This window comes from Bidens hawaiensis, unplaced genomic scaffold (genome assembly GCF_021521415.1).
Source record: "Bidens hawaiensis isolate Kalapana, Puna unplaced genomic scaffold, B.hawaiensis_p1.1 tig00046624_1, whole genome shotgun sequence".
Lineage (NCBI taxonomy): Eukaryota > Viridiplantae > Streptophyta > Magnoliopsida > Asterales > Asteraceae > Bidens > Bidens hawaiensis.
In genome coordinates this window covers 88,385-106,340 of record NW_027498305.1, presented here as the reverse complement: position 1 = coordinate 106,340, position 17,956 = coordinate 88,385, and the positions used below count along the sequence as shown (strand labels likewise).

At 37.6% G+C, this 17,956-nt stretch overlaps 1 protein-coding gene across 1 annotated transcript; it reads right to left on the bottom strand.

Annotated features, from left to right (window-relative positions):
* Positions 1-12,555: 12,555 nt before the first annotated feature.
* LOC143596484 (protein SIEVE ELEMENT OCCLUSION B-like) lies at positions 12,556-16,106 on the bottom strand. Its single transcript, XM_077075248.1, has 7 exons — positions 15,521-16,106; positions 15,345-15,446; positions 14,815-15,263; positions 14,137-14,246; positions 13,893-14,035; positions 13,294-13,791; positions 12,556-13,181 (listed from the first exon to the last, which is right to left on the bottom strand). Exons 1-7 carry the CDS (start codon positions 15,704-15,706, stop codon positions 12,561-12,563), a joined length of 2,109 nt encoding a protein of 702 aa, XP_076931363.1. The 5' UTR covers positions 15,707-16,106; the 3' UTR covers positions 12,556-12,560.
* Between the last annotated feature and the right edge of the window lie 1,850 nt (positions 16,107-17,956).

Sequence of the window (17,956 nt, the reverse complement as noted above, 5' to 3'; positions counted from 1 at the left end):
GTTTATGTTTAAATTGCCACACATCCTTAATGTACTTAATCGTCGCTGGATCGAGCAACGAGGGGTGAAACAGTGAATACCATGGCATCATATTTCTTAATGCCTCAAATTCACTTTGGTTTTCCTGGGTCCATGTTGTGGCCATATGATTGGGCACCACTGGGAGCCATACCACCTCAAACTGGCTCTCGGGTCTTTCTGGGTGTAGCTTTGCCTCTAGGTACATCTGGTCAAGAACTGATAGCTCTTCTGGTGGCAAGTCAAGGCCCGATATGAGAAACAACACCGTCTTCTTCTTTAGTATATTGATGCTAACCTAATCTCGCAACAATAGTCAATTTTGATCAAACTATTAGTCGCTATAACTAATGATCTTTAATAAAACCAATGTGCTAACAATAAACAATAATAATGAACACACACCCGATTCTTTGTAGCTCTTTCGTATAATGGTAGTAGATCATCTTTCATGTAAATCACTTGCTTGAGAGGCTTTGTATTATCAAGATGCGGAGTCTCCATGACACGCACAATCGTTAGGTATGCTTCATTCTGCTTCTTCTCATCTGATCATCAATATTAGTTTCAAAATATATAGTGATTAAGTGACGCATGCATCTACACTGGTAAGTAAATTATCATATTAATTATTTGTCTTACTTATATGGTGATTGCATTGATCTAATTGATGCTTGAGGTGATCATGAATGTTAATGACCTTGTCGGGCAGGGCGGGGTCGCATGGCAGCCATTGAAGGAGATTAATGAATAAGTTGTTAGAACAAAAGAGATTTTGAGTTGTGGTTTTTTGAAGTATAAGAAGATGTTATATATATATATATATATATATAAACACCAATTTTTAAAATAAAGATAGAATGAATCTTGTACCTTTCTTGTATACCTTCATCTAAACTTCACTTGGGATTTTTTGGAACCATTAGACTTTACTTTACCTTTTTTTCCTTCATTTATTCTAGCTTATTTGTATTTCAGTTTATTAATTTTCTTTTATATATTAATTGTTAAATAAAAAATCAAATCCATGTCAGTATGTCACAGATCAGTTCTGGATAGATACTTCACGGGTATGGGTCCTGATATTTCTAGCTAGTTGAATCACTGCAAATCAAACCATTCGATGTGACCAACTTCTAATGTGAGAATAAGTATTATCAGAATGTAAGTGTGAGGAAAGAGGACACGCCTGAAATCCTTATTGTCGTCCCCTATTTATGTTAGATGTAGTTACCTTTCATTAATTGTCGAGTATGGGTCAGTAAATGGTCCACGATTATAGGTATAGCCATTGAGTCATGACAAAGACCATCCAAAAAATAATTAATACGTGGTCTCTGATTAAATCGTGTCTGTATTCAGAACCCTTGGTGGCACCCGGTCCCTCTCCACTTCATCATAAATTGGTTGTGGTGTTATCGGTTTCTGATTCGTAACCCTCGGTGGTGCCGGACAGCAACAGTTTCATGATTGGCTCCGTTGAGCATCAGCCCTCTGTTTTTCTCATTTCTTTGGCTAAATTTCGTAGGTTTTTTGTTAGAATTTCTCATTATGGGTTCACCGACTTCGAATCGTTATTTCATCTCACGTCCAATATCCAACTCTTTTTTTATAATATGTTAGGTTTCAGTATTATTCTTGGACTTGAAAGGAATCTGGGCACGAATATGTTTACACTAAGATTGGGAGGTCCATATTACTAGCTCAATCAACAGCCCTTTCTGAGGTAATTACAAAGCTCCTTTTATTAATTACTTCAATGTTTATTATAAAATTTAGTTTTTTGAAGTTAAAAGATTGCGTATTTTATTAGTTTATTCAATTACTTGATTTAAAATCCCTTGGCAGCGATGGTTGGCGGTGGTCCAGTGGTCCAGCGATAGTTGCACTCTCGAATGTAGTGAAACCGAGATTTGATGTGTTTGGTCCTTCCATGAAAAACCGGATTCTTCACGAGTGCTATTGCTGATGTATTATCGATACGTAACACCACTGCTTGAATTTCCTTGTCGAATAACTCACATATCAAGTCTCTTAGCCAAACCGCCTGACACGCGGCTGCGCTTGCCGCCATGTACTCTGCTTCACACGATGAGAGTGCAACTATACATTGTTTTTGAGAACACCAAGTAATTGATGAAGACCCAAGATAAAACACGTGCCCAGTAGTGCTTCTGCCATCGTCTTGGTCAATGTTATGGCTACTATCACTATAACCAACTAACACGTTTTTCCCACGAGTGTAAGAAATACCAAAACTGAGAGTACCTCGAATATAACGAAGAATTTGCTTTATAAGAGTTGCATGAGATTGCTTCGGGCTTTGCATGTACCGGCTTACGACTCGACCGAATACGCCAAGTCGGGACGAGTTTGTAAAAGCAACCGGAGACACCCGACAATCTTTCGATATCTCGTAGCATCAAAATCTTCTTCGTCTTCAAATTTAGAAACTTTTATACTCGGATGCAATGGAATTTGAGCAGGATTGCAAACCTCCATTCCTATCTCGCTTTTAATATGCTTCGATTCATATCCAATATTGTGCGGTTCCACCTCTCGACAACACCATTTTGTTAAGGTGTATATGGAGCGGTTAAATGCCGAATAAAACCCTCGTTTTCAGAGAACCGAATGAAATCACGAGAAGTAAATTCTCCCCCTCGATCGGTTCGAAACGTCTTAATTTTCTCACTATTTTTCGCTTCCACCATGACTTTAAATCGCTTGAAGGTATCAAACGCTTCACTTTTTTCCTTCAACAAAAAAGTCCACATGAAACGTGAAAAATCATCTATCGAGACGAACACGTACCTATTTCCGGCTATGGTACTAGGAGTAATGGGCCCGCATAAATCTCCATGAATTAGTTCCAACGCTCGGGTTGCTCTAAAAGTCGCCGACTTCGGAAACGGTTTCCTCGTTTGCTTCCCAACTAAGCACGAGTCACAAATTTGATTTTCTTGATCAACTTTTGGCATTCCAACGACCATATTATTTTTCACCATTTGTTTCATAGACTTGAAATTTAGGTGTCCTAGTCTCGCGTGCCAAAGCCAGTTCTCGTTATCAATCCGGGCTTGTAAACACACGGGTTTCCCCGTCTTTAATTTAATCGTATAAAGACGATTCTTGGATCGAGTAACCCGCATCAACAATTTTCCTTGATCATCATACATCAACAAGTAATCATCTTTCATACGAATATCACAACCACTTTCTGTTGCTTGCCCAAGACTAATAATATTACTTTGTAAACTAGGAATATAATGCTCCCCCGTTTTACCGACTAGCAATATCGACCCTTTCCCGTAAATATCAACATAAGACCCATCTCCAAATTTAACTTTACCACCAACACGCTTATTTAACTCAGAGAAAAAAGATAAATTACCCGTCATATGGTTGCTCGCACCGTTATCCAAATACCACAAGTCTTGTTCGTTCGAACCACTCTCGTGATCTCTTGGTATAAACTTCTGTTCATTCAAGTACACTTTTTCTTGAACGCACTGCACCATATAGAGGGACGAGTCTTTTTCTTTTGCGTCGGCCAAATGTGCTTGTCTTTCTTTCCTTCGTACTGGACACCTCGAAACGAAGTGACCAAATTCATCACAACGAAAGCATTGAACTTCCGAGTAATCCTTTTTACCCTTTCGTTTATCCCCTTCGTTGGACCCTCCTTGTGAGCCACGGTTCTGATTCTCACGTCCACCACCACGTCCATTACCACGTCCTCGATTCGAACCTTTCCCGCGCCCCCTACTCGATTCGCGTGAAAACTGCTTCGAACTCGAAGAGGATTCAGAATTATTAAACAAAAGTTTACCTTCTTCAGAACGCAACACGTGTCCTTTTATACGCTCCTCATAAGCCTTCAACCTCTCGACAACATCCTCAAAACCGACTGTTTTAAGGTCTAACACTTGCTCGAGGGATGCTACAACTTGGATAAACCGGCTCGGCAGGCTTGTGAAGAATATCTGAACTAACTTCCTTTCTTCATACGGTTGTCTAAGTGTGGCTGCTTTATAAGAGATCGCTGTCATTCTCAAGGCGTACTCGTCAATGGTTTCGGTTTCTTTCATCATCATATCGTCAAATTCACGTATTAACGTATGAAGTCTAGCATCCTTCACACGTTCCGCGCCCATATTTCTTGACTTTATGGTATCCCACATCTCTTTTGTCAATTTAAAATTACCGATTTGAAGTATCTGTTGCTCGGGAATCGACTGGAACAGAAGCGCCTTCGCGATGTTATTTTGCTTCGCGTCATTAGAGCCCGGGTCAATCACATCCCAAACTCCATGAATCCCAAAAATAACCTCCATATGCATACTCCAAATCGTGTAGTTTGTTTTCGTCAAACGCGGACACTGAAACGACCCGGAGATCGTCTCCTTTTTCGCTTGGTTCGCGTCACCCATCTTGGTTCTACGACTATAAGATTTTGAAAATCCCGTGACCTTGATTCAATGGTTTCAACACGTGATTTGATTTATCTACGCAACCAAATCACCTTAATAAAATATTGAATAAGTCTTTATTCAATTCTTTTTATCACACAACCTTTCACCAATTTAAACAAAATTGACAAAAAAACAATTCTGCCAACTTTTAAAGCTAGAACCAAAGTTGGTAAAGTCAAACCAACACACAATCAGGTGAATGACCTCGATAACCGTACTCCTAAGCACCATAACAAAAACAACTTCTGTTAACCACTTGAAATCAAGTAGTCGCCGTCCACCGATGGAAAAGTTATTCAATCGCTCCACCGATTAAACTTCGGAGGTCTTGAACGAAACGCCAAACACGAGTCACTGGTGATTGTAATAATCTTCACGTCACAGGATACTCCGACCTTCAATTGCACAGGTCCGACCAACACCTCCGTTTACCAGGTAGTCACCGATTGTAAGTATTTTGACACAGGTTTGAGAGTGCCGACAAACCGAGATTCAATATTTCGCGTGTTGATATCTGCGAGGTCTTCAACACCAGTATTGACCCTCGTATGCTCTGATACCAATTAAAGAAATTGGTACCGGGTATTGAACACGAACTCAAAACACGTTAATTTGGCTAAGCACGCATGTTATATTATTGACAAACTTCACAAAACTCAATTACCCAATTACAATCTCTAAACCCCAAAATACGGGTATTTATAATCTAACCTATCACGTTTAGGCTACAACTAGGATTGCTAATTAATAGGACATAATAATTATACTAACAATTAAATCTAAGCACATTTAATTGTTTATAATTATCCACTCCTTAAATCTCGTTACTTAACCTTGCACGCCAAGTAACGGCCTTTAACCGAAATTCCCAACATAATTCAACAGACACACCCAATAAACATTATTAATACTGATATATATGGAAGGCAAAAAGGTAAAAAAAAAATCGACCCTAATGGTAAAAAAGGCTCTCACAACTAGTCTTGATTAGCGGAACAAGCCGGTTTTATAGCGGCTAGAATCAAGTTATGTCGAAACTGGATTCACGAACAAGGGATACGAACCGATATATTGGTACGGGTCAAATTATCGGTTACACTGAAGGGATATCAGGTTGGATTAGGAACCGAATCAGTGTCCTAACCGTTTATACTCTAGATGATTTACATAATAGATTTGAAAGAATAACGTGTCCTTATTAGTTGTATGTTTTAATAGTCAAAATACGATACAACGAATCTAACATTTGGCATCATCTAGCTCATATTGTAAGCTAACTTTGTCAATCTATAAAATATGTATATATATATATATAGACACAATATTTTAGCATTTTTTTAGCAAAATCCCATAAAGAATGTGGCATAAGAAGCATCATATAAAGATATAAAATATTAAAATGTCACGTAAACCCACAAAAATTGGAATTAAGAAAATATGCAAAGTTAACCACAAGTATCAAGCTAGTGGTCATCAGGTCATGTGCTTACACCTTCATATATAGGTCAACAAACCTTAAACATTTACAATATCCACTTATAATAATTTGTACCATTTCTACGTATTTCTATTATCATTACAAGTAAACTAATTAACTAAGAATAGAATAATAGATAACAACATGCATGGGGTGATGGTTAACGTTTCACGTTTGAGATCTTTATGATCTTAGCTAAAGTTTCAAAACCTGACTCAACGAGTTTTTTTTTCACAGTTGTGGGATTTCTCATTGATGTTAATCCTGAGGGAAACAGACCTAGAGCTTCAAAGTTAGTATGTATGGTTGACATCGATTCCCTCGCGTATCGATGGTTGTTAAAAAAGGGTTACAACTTCCAACACAAAAACAACCACAACTACTGCCATTCTAATATTAACCCTTTCCAATTTAACCAGAGTCCATACAAATACAATACCAAAGCCCACATCCACACATTTTTTGATCCTGCAACTTATCTTTAACTTTCCTTTTGGGCATTCTTCTTTGCAAGAGGCTGCAATGTTCAAAATTGGGCAATGTCACAAATCAAATAGTGAATTTAAAATGACAAAAAGTGTTTTCAGTCAACCCAACCCGTAACCAAATTACCCATCATAACTATGAGGTGGATAGATGAAATGAAGACCTTTACCTCGGTCAATCCAACCATACTGATTTCAAGATGCGTGAAGCAAGTTGTGGGTACACACTCAAATGATTGAGGAAATGATCTTTTCTGCTGAGTTGTTCAACAACTATTTTCAAAAAATACATTAGAGATAGATTTGGAATACTCAAAATGTAAAAATAAAAAATTAAAACCAAAATAGACATGGTAATATCATTTACCTGATATCCCATGTACACTTGCAGCAACAAACTATATTTCCCTTTGCATCGATTACCCGCATACGATCGTCAATAGCAACAACCTTGACATTGATTTGGATAAATACATTGTGTCATTACAATCAGAGAACTAATGTCATGTAATTTTCATGGTAAATATTTTTACATAAAAATGGTATTTCTTCGATGTCAAGGAATACGGTCACCATTTATAGGATTGCGTGCGATTGGGCAAAATGTGAGAATGGATCATGCTAGGGTGTCTAGCAATCTAAACAGGCCAGATATACATGAATTTTAGTTTATGTAATCCTAAATAATGTGTTTCAAAGAAGTTTGAATGCCTTAAGTTGGTTGCCTCACCTTGTTTATTCCATGACAAAGAGAATCAGAAAGCGTTAATATCATACACTTGTTTACAACGAAAAATTCTTGTTGGCCCGTTTATAAAGCAAAAATATTAAAATAGTCGGGTCACGTTTATCTAATGGGTCGAATTCGGATTGTTTTTATCACCTAACGCTGAGTTAACGGGTGATCGATTCAGGTTATCGTTAGCCCTAATGGGTCGAACTTGGATTATGTTTAACGGGTTGAATTCGGGCATGGTTTATATAATGGGTCAAACTCAGGTATGTTTATCTAACGGCTTGTGTTCGGGCTATAAAATATTTCTAACGGGTTGATCTGCATTATGTTTGACATCTTAAAAGTTATGCTTGAAATCTTAATGGTTCGACTTGGGTTATATTTATCTCTAGTGGGTCAAACTTGGAACAATTTATCTCTAATGTTCAATCTCTTAAGGGGTCGCTTCGGGTTGTATTTATGTAACTTATAATGCAAAATATCCCTACACCAGCTCACATATACAGAGATAGAAGCTCCACTTAAACATCATATATATAATATATATATATATACACTAACAAAACATCAAAACTTACATAATCGATACTCTCATGTCCCTATCAAAGTGAATTACTTTAGCAATAAACCACTCATCTTTATCAACATCCTCTTGAGCTAGCCTCACAGCAAGTTGACAAAGTTATTTTTACATGTTGCATTCATTGCACACTCAAGTATAACAAATCTTATTAATAATTTGAAAAGATATAATGTAAAACGTAATTACCTGTTCACCCTCTAAGTTTGCAAGATAAGCAAGATGACTACTAAGAGAAGAGAATATGTTGAATCATGTCAACTAAAATCAAACCCCAAAGCCCCTTTCAACAACGTGCAATCATATAAGTGCATTGACTACAGCCCCTAAATAATAAACCTCTAACTACATCATTCAAGTACTACAATGTAACAGGGGCAGGGGTATGTCTTTAGCAGGTTAGGGTTTGCAATTCAGAAAGGGGTGACGGCGCAGCTTGTTGCCCGCCTACCTGCTATGTTGATGTAATATCTATGTTTCTATATAATGAAAGAAGTATCTTTGGAAGTCAAAAAAAAAAATAATAATAATAATTATACCTATGAAACCGATTCCAATGAAATTAACAAAAAATGATGAATTACGAAACTATGTTTTCCAAAGAAACTGGTATACTCGAATCACAATTGGGAACTCAATCAACTGCAAGAACAAATTGAAATGTTGTCAAATAATGCAATTTATTTGACCTAAGAACAATATACACATGACAAATAAGAACGATGAGTAATTAATAATTACCATCCCTGATGCATACACATAAGAAATCCGTTACCGCCATCAACAAAACAATCACCATCGCCACAACCGTGCAATCGCAATTTGGTAATCTGACACTCAAAACATAATAGAAAGAAACAAACATCGTTCATTAGGTTTTGATATGCCGACGTCAGAAATCCGAACGTCCTTTTGTTGTCAATTACAATTAGTGTTAGGACTTAGGGTTTATTAATGTCAAAATCGATCACGATTAATTAACGAAAACAAAAGGAAGAGAGAAAATAACTTGTTTATTAGTATGAGAGCAGCAGATTGATCGGCGTTGGAGTCGAAACAAAGAGAGATATCAGCATTCAGGATGTATTTTCATTGTGGTGGTGAATGGTGATATGAATCAACCACAACTTCATTAATCACAATATGCATTACAAATAAGCAGCAAACGACTAAATTATAACACAATACACTCACAATATGTCCCAGTCTCTTTAAATGTATATCAAGAAGCATAATTAACATAGTTATAATTAGTCAGTGCAACATCGGTACAAGAAGAACCTCTCCGTTGACCGCCCGCATTCAGCACAAACAACTCTCTCTGGCACATTCCCAGTGGTTCCAGGCAGGATTAGATGGTTGCAATGATGTGGTGGCCGGTTTGCTTCAAGATGCTCGTTTAAGGCCGGTAGAAAACCCTGGTTTTGTGCTGCATCCTGCCACTCATTATACTTGGTCAAACTAGTTAAAACTGTGATACCATCAGACCTTCTCATCCAATCATTCGACCCACGGCATATCAAAGCCCAACCTTGATCATTTCCATCATATGTAAGCATCACGTTAATTTCATGTAGAATTGGGTCTTCATCAAATGATTTCCCATGTTGGAGTTTTGAGTGCAACATGCTCACGAGGCGGACCCAAAAGAACCATATTAGAGTTAGGTCCGGGAGCACATGGCTAAGATTGTTAGCTCGGATTACATCGTTGTTTTTCCTCACTTTCTCCCTCGGGTTGCTTTTCCCCACATATAACATCTCGAGCACATGGCTAAGATTGTTAGCCCGATTCTTTGTAGCACTTTCGTATAATGGTAGTTGATCATCTTTCAGGTAAATCAAATGCTTGAGAGTCTTTGTATTATCAAGATGTGGAGTCTCCATGACGCGGACAATCGTTAGGTATGCTTCTATCTGCTTCTTCTCATCTGATCCTCAATATTAGTTTCAAAATATAGTGATTAAGTGACACATGCATCTACATTAATAAGTAACACTACTAGAAAACAAGTTATTTTCTCACAAACATTTCCTACAAATTTTTTACGACAAGTAGTTCCAACAGGTTTTCAACAAAAAAAAATAAGCTCCAACTTTGCTACAATATTATCTAATAAACATTATGTTAAGTCAAAATAATTTTTGTAGGAACTTTCCAACCACATGTTTTTATAGCAATTCTGTAAGAAAAGTTGTTGAAAAATGGTTGAAAACGATTTTCAAGCATATGTTTTTCCAACAACTTTTTTGTTAGAAAACTGTTTGAAACTGGAGTTTTCCAACAAATATCCTACAATTCGGTTGTAGAAAAACATCTCTTTTTCTAGTAGTGTAAATTATCGTATTAATTATTTTTCTTACGGATATATATGGTGATTGCATTGATCCAATTGATGCTTAAGGTGATCATGAATGTTAATGCTCTTGTCGGGCAGGGCGGGGTCGCATGGTAGCCATCGAAGGAGATCAATGAATAAGTTGTTAGAACAATGAGATTTTTTGTTGTGGTTTTATGTAGTATAGGAAGATGTTATGTATACACCAATTTTTTGAATAAAGATAGAATGAATCTTATACCTTGCTTGTATATATACCTTCATCTAAACTTCACTTTGGTTTTCTGGAACCATTAGTCTTTACTTTTCATCCTTTTCCATAATTTATTCTAGCTTATTTTTATTTCATTTTATTAATAGAATGTAAGAATGTATCAGAATGTAAGCATAAGGATAGGACATTCGTCGTCCCCTATATATGTTAGATGTAGTTACCTTTCGTTAATTGTCGAGTATGGGTCAGTAATGGTCCACGATTATAGGCATAACCATCGAGTCTCATGACAAAGACCATCCAAAAATTAATACATGGTCTCTGATTAAAATAGGGATTAAACGATCCAATTTGATGTATTTGACATCATATCTTTTCATTAATGGTATCTAATGATTAAGCTTTTGTTAGTCATAGGTATAAATCTCTAAATACACTAATATAGTGTGCTTAGATACTACTTATTAAATAAATGGCTGTGCGTGTTTCTTGCTTGTATGCCTTTTGCTTTTGTTTATTCTCCTTTTACCTTTACTTGTTGTGTTTAGTTTAGTTATCAAATATATATACCAAAAGAGTATCAAACTTTGATGTGTTTTAGATCAAGAAATGCATTGTATGATTTATCATCTATATTATTTAGTGTAGCTTAATGGGTCGGTTATAATAATATTTTTATATGTTTGTTGTAAAAAAAGGATAAATAAAAATAGTGATCTTTTAAGTTTCAAATTAATATGATTTGATCAAAATAATGAATAAAAAACCGAATTTCACTTTTTAATATTTTTTTTTGCTTATAACTAGTTTTTTTTTTGCTTTAATATTTAAAAAATTATAAAGCACCATAAATGTAATACATTAAAAAAAATACTAACTCGTAGTATTTCAAAACAATGTGGTTTTTCAAACTTGTGCTTGCATCTTTTTGCGGAAAAAAATGACCAAATACAACTCGTAATTTGGAACGTTTAAGAGAATTATAAGCTTTTAAGAGAGCAGAGAGTGTTTTAAGTGTAATGATTCAACAGACACACCCTATACACATTATTAATACTGATATATATGGAGGGCAAAGGTAAAAAAATCGACCCTAATGGTAAAAAAAAGGCTCTCACAACTAGTCTTGATATTCGGAGCTAACCAGTTTTATAACGGCTAGAATCAAGTTAGGTCGAAACTGGATTCACGAACAAGGGATACGAACCGATATATTGGTACGGGTCAAATCGGTTACACTGAAGTGATATCAGGTTGGATTAGGAACCGAATAAGTGTCCTAACCGTTTATACTCTAGATGATTTACATAATAGATTTGATAAAAATAACGTGTCCTTATTAGTTGTATGGTTTTAATAGTCAAAATACGACTCTTACTATACAAACTATAAAACGAATCTAACATTTGGCATCATCTAGCTCATATTGTAAGCTAATTTTGTCAATCCATAAAATTTGTATGTAGACACAATATTTTAGCATTTTTTTTAGCAAAATCCCATAAAGAATGTGGCATAAGAAGCATCATATAAAGATATAGAATATTAAAATGTCACGTAAACCCACAAAAATTGGAATTAAGAAAATATGCAAAGTTAACCACAAGTATCAAGCTAGTGGTCATCAGGTCATGTGCTTACACCTTCATATATAGGTCAACAAACCTTAAACATTTACAATATCCACTTATAATAATTTGTACCATTTCTACGTATTTCTATTATCATTACAAGTAAACTAATTAACTAAGAATGGAATAATAGATAACAACATGCATGGGGTGATGGTTAACGTTTCACGTTTGAGATCTTTATGATCTTAGCTAAAGTTTCAAAACCTGACTCAACGAGTTTTTTTTTTCACAGTTGTGAGATTTCTCATTGATGTTAATCCTGAGGGAAACAGACCTAGAGCTTCAAAGTTAGTATGTATGGTTGACATCGATTCCCTCGTGTATCGATGGTTGTTAAAAAAAAGTCGCATTATTTAATTGAGATGAGTTTTAAATGGTCATATCTTAAGGTAAGAAACATTTAAACTTACTATGTGTATTAAATGTATTCTAATTCATATTTCTAATACTGATCTATAGGGGCTGTTGGAAATAAAGGTTCTGATATTATTATAAAATCAACCACAACTTCATTAATCACAATATGTATTACAAATAAGCAGCAAACGACTAAATTATAACACAATACACTCACAAGTCCCAGTCTCTTTAATATAGTTATAATTAGTCGGTGCAACATCGGTACAAGAAGAACCTCTCCATTGACCGCCCACATTCAGCACAAACAACTCTCTCCGGCACATTCCCAGTGGTTCCAGGCAGGATTAGACGGTTGCAATGATGTGGTGGCCGGTTTGCTTCAAGATGCTCGTTTAAGGCCGGTAGAAAACCCTGGTTTTGTGCTGCATCCTGCCACTCATTATACTTGGTCAAACTAGTTAAAACTGTGATACCATCAGACCTTCTCATCCAATCATTCGACCCACGACATATCACGGCCCAACCCTGATCATTTCCATCATATGTAAGCATCACGTTAATTTCACGTAGAATTGGGTCTTCATCAAATGATTTCCCGTGTTGGAGTTTTGAGTGCAACATGCTCTCGAGGCGGACCCAAAAGAACCATATTAGAGTTAGGTCCGGGAGCACATGGCTAAAATTGTTAGCTCGGATTACATCGTTGTTTTTCCTCACTTTCTCCCTCGGATTGCTTTTTCCGACATATAACATCTCGAGTTGGATTCCAGCCTTACGGGCCACTACTTGTGCGGTTTTTGTGAAACTTTCAATCCACTCCAAATCCTCCCCTCCGTACAGACAAATGTACTTTCCTTCAGCAACCTGTCAAAAAGTACTTTACTTTATATAAAGCAAAACCCTAAACCTTAAACACTAAACTCATAAAAATTTATGTGGTTAAGATTAAGATAAAATATGAGTTAAGCTAACGTACCCAACCGAAAATATTTGGCTCGATGGAATCAGCAAGCAACTCAATTCTCCAAGTTTCCTCCCGCCAAAGTGCTTCTTCCCTCATGCTAGTGAACGGGAAAGCCACGCTTCCCCATATCCACATCATGTGTAGTGCGTTGGTGTTGACGATCCTCCCTTGAGGATCCATCACCAGGAGCAAAGGTTTATGGTTAAAGTGCCACACCTCCTTAATGTACTTGATCGCTGCTGGATCAAGTAACGAAGGATGAAACACTGAATACCAAGGCATCATGTTTCTTAACGCCTCAAATTTGCTTTGGTTTTCCGGGGTCCAAGGTGTTGCCCTATGATTGGGCACCACTGGGACCCAAACCACCTCATACTGGCTCTCAGCTCTATCCGGGTGTAGCTTTGCCTCTCGATACATCTGGTCAAGAACTGAAAGCTCGTCTGCTGGCAAGTCAAGGTCCGATATGAGAAGCAATACGATCTTCTTCTTTAGTATATCAATGCTAACCTAATCTCGCAACAATATTCAAGTTTGATCAAACTATTATTCACAATAACTAATAATCTTCACTAAAACCAATGTATGCACAACGAATAATGAACACATACCCGGTTCCTTGTACTGCTTTCGTACAATGGTAGTTGATCATCTTTCAGGTAAATCAAATGCTTGAGAGGCTTTGTGTTATCGAGATGTGGAGTTTCCATGACGCGGATAATCATTAGGTACGCTTCAATCTGCTTCTTCTCATCTGATCATTAATATTAGTTTCAAAATATTTAGTGATTAACTGAAGCATACATCAACAATGATAAGTAAATGATCATATTAATTTAACATTTTTGATCTTACTAATATGGTTATTGCATAGATCTAATTGATGCTTGAGGTGATCATGAATGTTGCTGATCTTGTGAGCCAAACTTGATAGCTCCCAGGCTTCCGTGGTCGTGGTGATATGCCTATTTTAAAGAGTATATTATGTTGTCTGTGGTTCGATTCTTGATAATTTATAAAGAACACTACTACAAAACTGGACATTTGTGATTGTCAAATTTTGATAGAATAATTGGCGTTTTGTGACTAATCCGCGGCCAGAATGATAACCGAAAAACATTTGGTCGCGAATGACCAGTTTTATTGTAGTGAAACAATGTGACAAGATACGTACTTATGGTAAATGTCATAATTTATTTCATTATGTGGTCGTCTTTAATTTTAACTTATTCTTTCATTTTTAGACAGTGTTGCGACCACTTTTAGTTGTAAGGTACTTTAAGATTTAATTTTGATTCACTTTTGTTTGAACTCTTGGCTGAGAATTGGAGGTTGCAACATTTGTGACTGTTTTGCGACTAGATCGTGTTAAATATTTAATTTTGCCACCACTGAAATTTGGTCGCAAAGTAGTCTCTAATTAGCGACTGTTTTTTGTTGTTAATTTCGGTCGCAATTGTCTAGTTTTCTACTACTAGTGATGTTGTATAGTTCTATAAATGTATAGGGAAACAAAATGAGATGAAAACTTACTCGTGTCCCATTCCAATTAGATTAATGAGAATGGAAGCACACGCGACAATGCTTCTGATGATCCAATAAACCGCAGTGGGAATATGAGCAGTAGCTGTCATGAGTTCAGGAGTCTCTGGGCTAATGTATTGCTCGGGGAGATCCTTAAATCGAACAATGCAATGAGTCAATTCAAGCATGGCTTTGATGAGGTTAGTGACGGCCTCAAACCTTGGTTTGAGAGCCTCACCCCGCTCAAGCACATCATGCATTTGCTTGAGGTGGACTAGAGACTTAGCCAGTGGATTCGAAGCGCAAAGCTGAACAACCAACCAAAACTCGCCATAGTTCACCATGAAAGCCGCTAGTGTAATAATTGCTTTTACATCCCACCCATAGTGGGAAAGCATGTGGAAAATCCCTGTAGTGGTTGCATGTGCGTCGCAACCTCCAATGCATTTGCAAGAAATCTACACGCAGTTCTCAACATATTATTGGCAGTATATTATGAGTATATAACCATTTATCTTATAAATATATTTAATGTTTACCTCGCATGAAACCTTATTAATTGTGAGCGCCATGGCTTCAAGCATCTCACTGTCGCTATAAATCACACTCTCAACTATTGCATCTATCTCCGGTTGAGTACCCTACAAATAAAAATTTAGGATTCGATAATAAGATATAAGTTGAGTACAAACAACGTCTACAAATGAAAACATACATGATGGCTTGTGTCTGGATTGGCTCTATGCGTGATGTCCTCGATGATTTGAAGAAGTGGCTTGACATCAAAATAGGTGCCATCAGGAGCGTGTGTGGCAAGTATGTTTTTCATCATGGCATTGTCGTCCGAGGAGGAGAACATGTGTCGGTCACCTCGTGTAGGGCGGGTTCGCATGGCAGCCATTGATTAATGATTAAGATCTTAGAACAATGAGATTCTGTGTTGTGGTTTTATGAAGTATAAGAAGATGTTATATATATACCAATTTTGGAATAAAGATAGAATGAATCTTGTACCTTGCTTGTATACCTTCATCTAAACTTCACTTTGGTTTTTTGGAACCATTAGACTTTACTTTTCCTCTTTTTCCATAATTTATTCTAGCTTATTTGTATTTCATTTTTTTGGTATTAGTGTCCTTTGTATTTTAATTGTTAAAAATCAAATTCCTGTCACAAACTAGTTTCGGTTAGATATTTCACACATATGGATCTCGATACCTCTAGCGAGTTGAATCACTGCAAATCAGACCATTGTTATCCTCGATGTGACCAACTTCAGATATGAGAATAGTTATGCAAATCGTCGTCGTCATCATCATCATCATCATCATCATCATCATCATCGTCATCATCTCCTTTCGATGTCATGGAGTGGCGGGTCACTAAGTGATCCACGATTATATATATATATATATATATATATATATATATATATATATATATATATATATATATAACTATTCAGTTATGACAAGACCATTGAAGAAGTAATAGGTGGTCCTTGATTAAAACATGAATTAAACGATTCACTTTGATGTATTTGATATTATATCTTTTCACTAATGGTATTTAGTAATTAAGCTTTTGTTAGTCATAGGTATAAATCTATAAATACACTAATTGAAGAGGTAGGTCCCAGCAGAGCCCAGTTGGACCCGCAAGACTCACCTTGAAGAGGAACGTCTGCGCAGAAACCAACTGGATCCGCAGGACCAACCATGCTCAGAGACGTGACGTCCTTACGCGCAGTACGCAAGCTGGTCCCGCAGGAAATGCCTCCCAATGGTGAAGGACTCCGCCTGTCCCCGCAGCCTCGGATACAAGCCATCAGGGAAGGCCACCCGCGCAGCAAGGCTACACGCACAAGGCACTTAGCTCTCAATCACTCAGTGTCACCTGAAGGAATGAGCGAAGCCGGGAACTATCCCGCACAAGGGCGGAAGGGGGAATACTCCCGCCCAAATAAGCCAGTCCGTACGATACAGGAAGATCTTCTGTACTGTACCTGACGAGGTATGGGAAAAAGATCTGACTAAAGATACGACAGCTTATTGACAACAGTATGGCGAGCAGCATGCTCCTGTACTGTGTCACTATTAGCCGCTGCCTACTCACCAACTACTGCCATACCACGTGCGTAGCCGGCAGTTGGTGGAAAAGGAATAGTAAACAGCAGGCCTGGTCACTATCAGCCGCTGCCTACCCACCAACTACCAGCAGGGCACGTGCGTAGGCCACTGTTGGTGGAACAGGAATACTGTTGCAGCCGGCCACACCTCCTTGGAAACCTACCTTCGGCTATAAATACCACAAATGGTATGACCATCATATCTTATCTTATATCATCATAATATACCTGATATCTGCTCTAGCAATCTCTTAATATACACTTATATTTAAAGAGCAATCTAGTCTGATTCTCACGCCGGAGGGTGGTCACAAGGAGGAACCCCCCCCCTTCTCAGTGACAAGCTCATGGTGTCTGTTTTGCAGGTTATCAGAAGAACCATCTTCTCAGGGTCTAACCCCTCGTGGGAAACATCTATCTAACCCCCAGGTTACCAGTAATCTGCCCGGGGTCCGGTTAGTGTTTCTTCATTGGCGCCATCCGTGCATAAAGCTAGAACTTTATTTTTCTCCAGTTTTTTCAAACTTCTAAGATGGTTAAAGAAACTCCGGTAACCACAACCCCAGCTACTGGGGGGAATACCGGCAACACAGTTTTTACAAACACTACCCCAGTTACCCAAGCTGGGGCAAGTGCAGTAAATAATCGCTCACTGGGATTCACCGATGCCCAGTTAGAGAAACGAACAAGACTCCCCCGCCAAACACTCGATGAGGTTAAGGCATGGGCGGAGGCACGTCAAAAGGAATTCCAAGCTGAGTTGGACGAACGCTTGCGTTCCGTCCAACAGGCTGACGAATTCGAAGGATATTGGGACGATGACTCGGAGTCCGACTCCGACGCGAACCCTCGCCATAGGGCAAAAGGGAAGCGTAAGGAAACGGACTCCCAACCGAGAAGGCATTTTGGACAAGCCTTCAAACCAAAAAGCACAGGTGGAAGTCCACGAGACTTCTCCAAAACATTCAGACCGAACGTTGCAAATGCGGGAACATCCAAATTTGCAAGGGACATTGCGGAAGC

Coding starts and splice junctions, on each gene's coding strand:
- LOC143596484 (XM_077075248.1), bottom strand. CDS start 15,706: ATGGCTGCCATGCGAACCCGCCCTACACGAGGTGACCGACACATGTTC. Junction 15,264..15,344: donor TTAATAAGGTTTCATGCGAG/GTAAACATTAAA, acceptor AACTGCGTGTAG/ATTTCTTGCAAATGCATTGG. Junction 14,247..14,814: donor CTAATTGGAATGGGACACGA/GTAAGTTTTCAT, acceptor TCTTTAAAATAG/GCATATCACCACGACCACGG.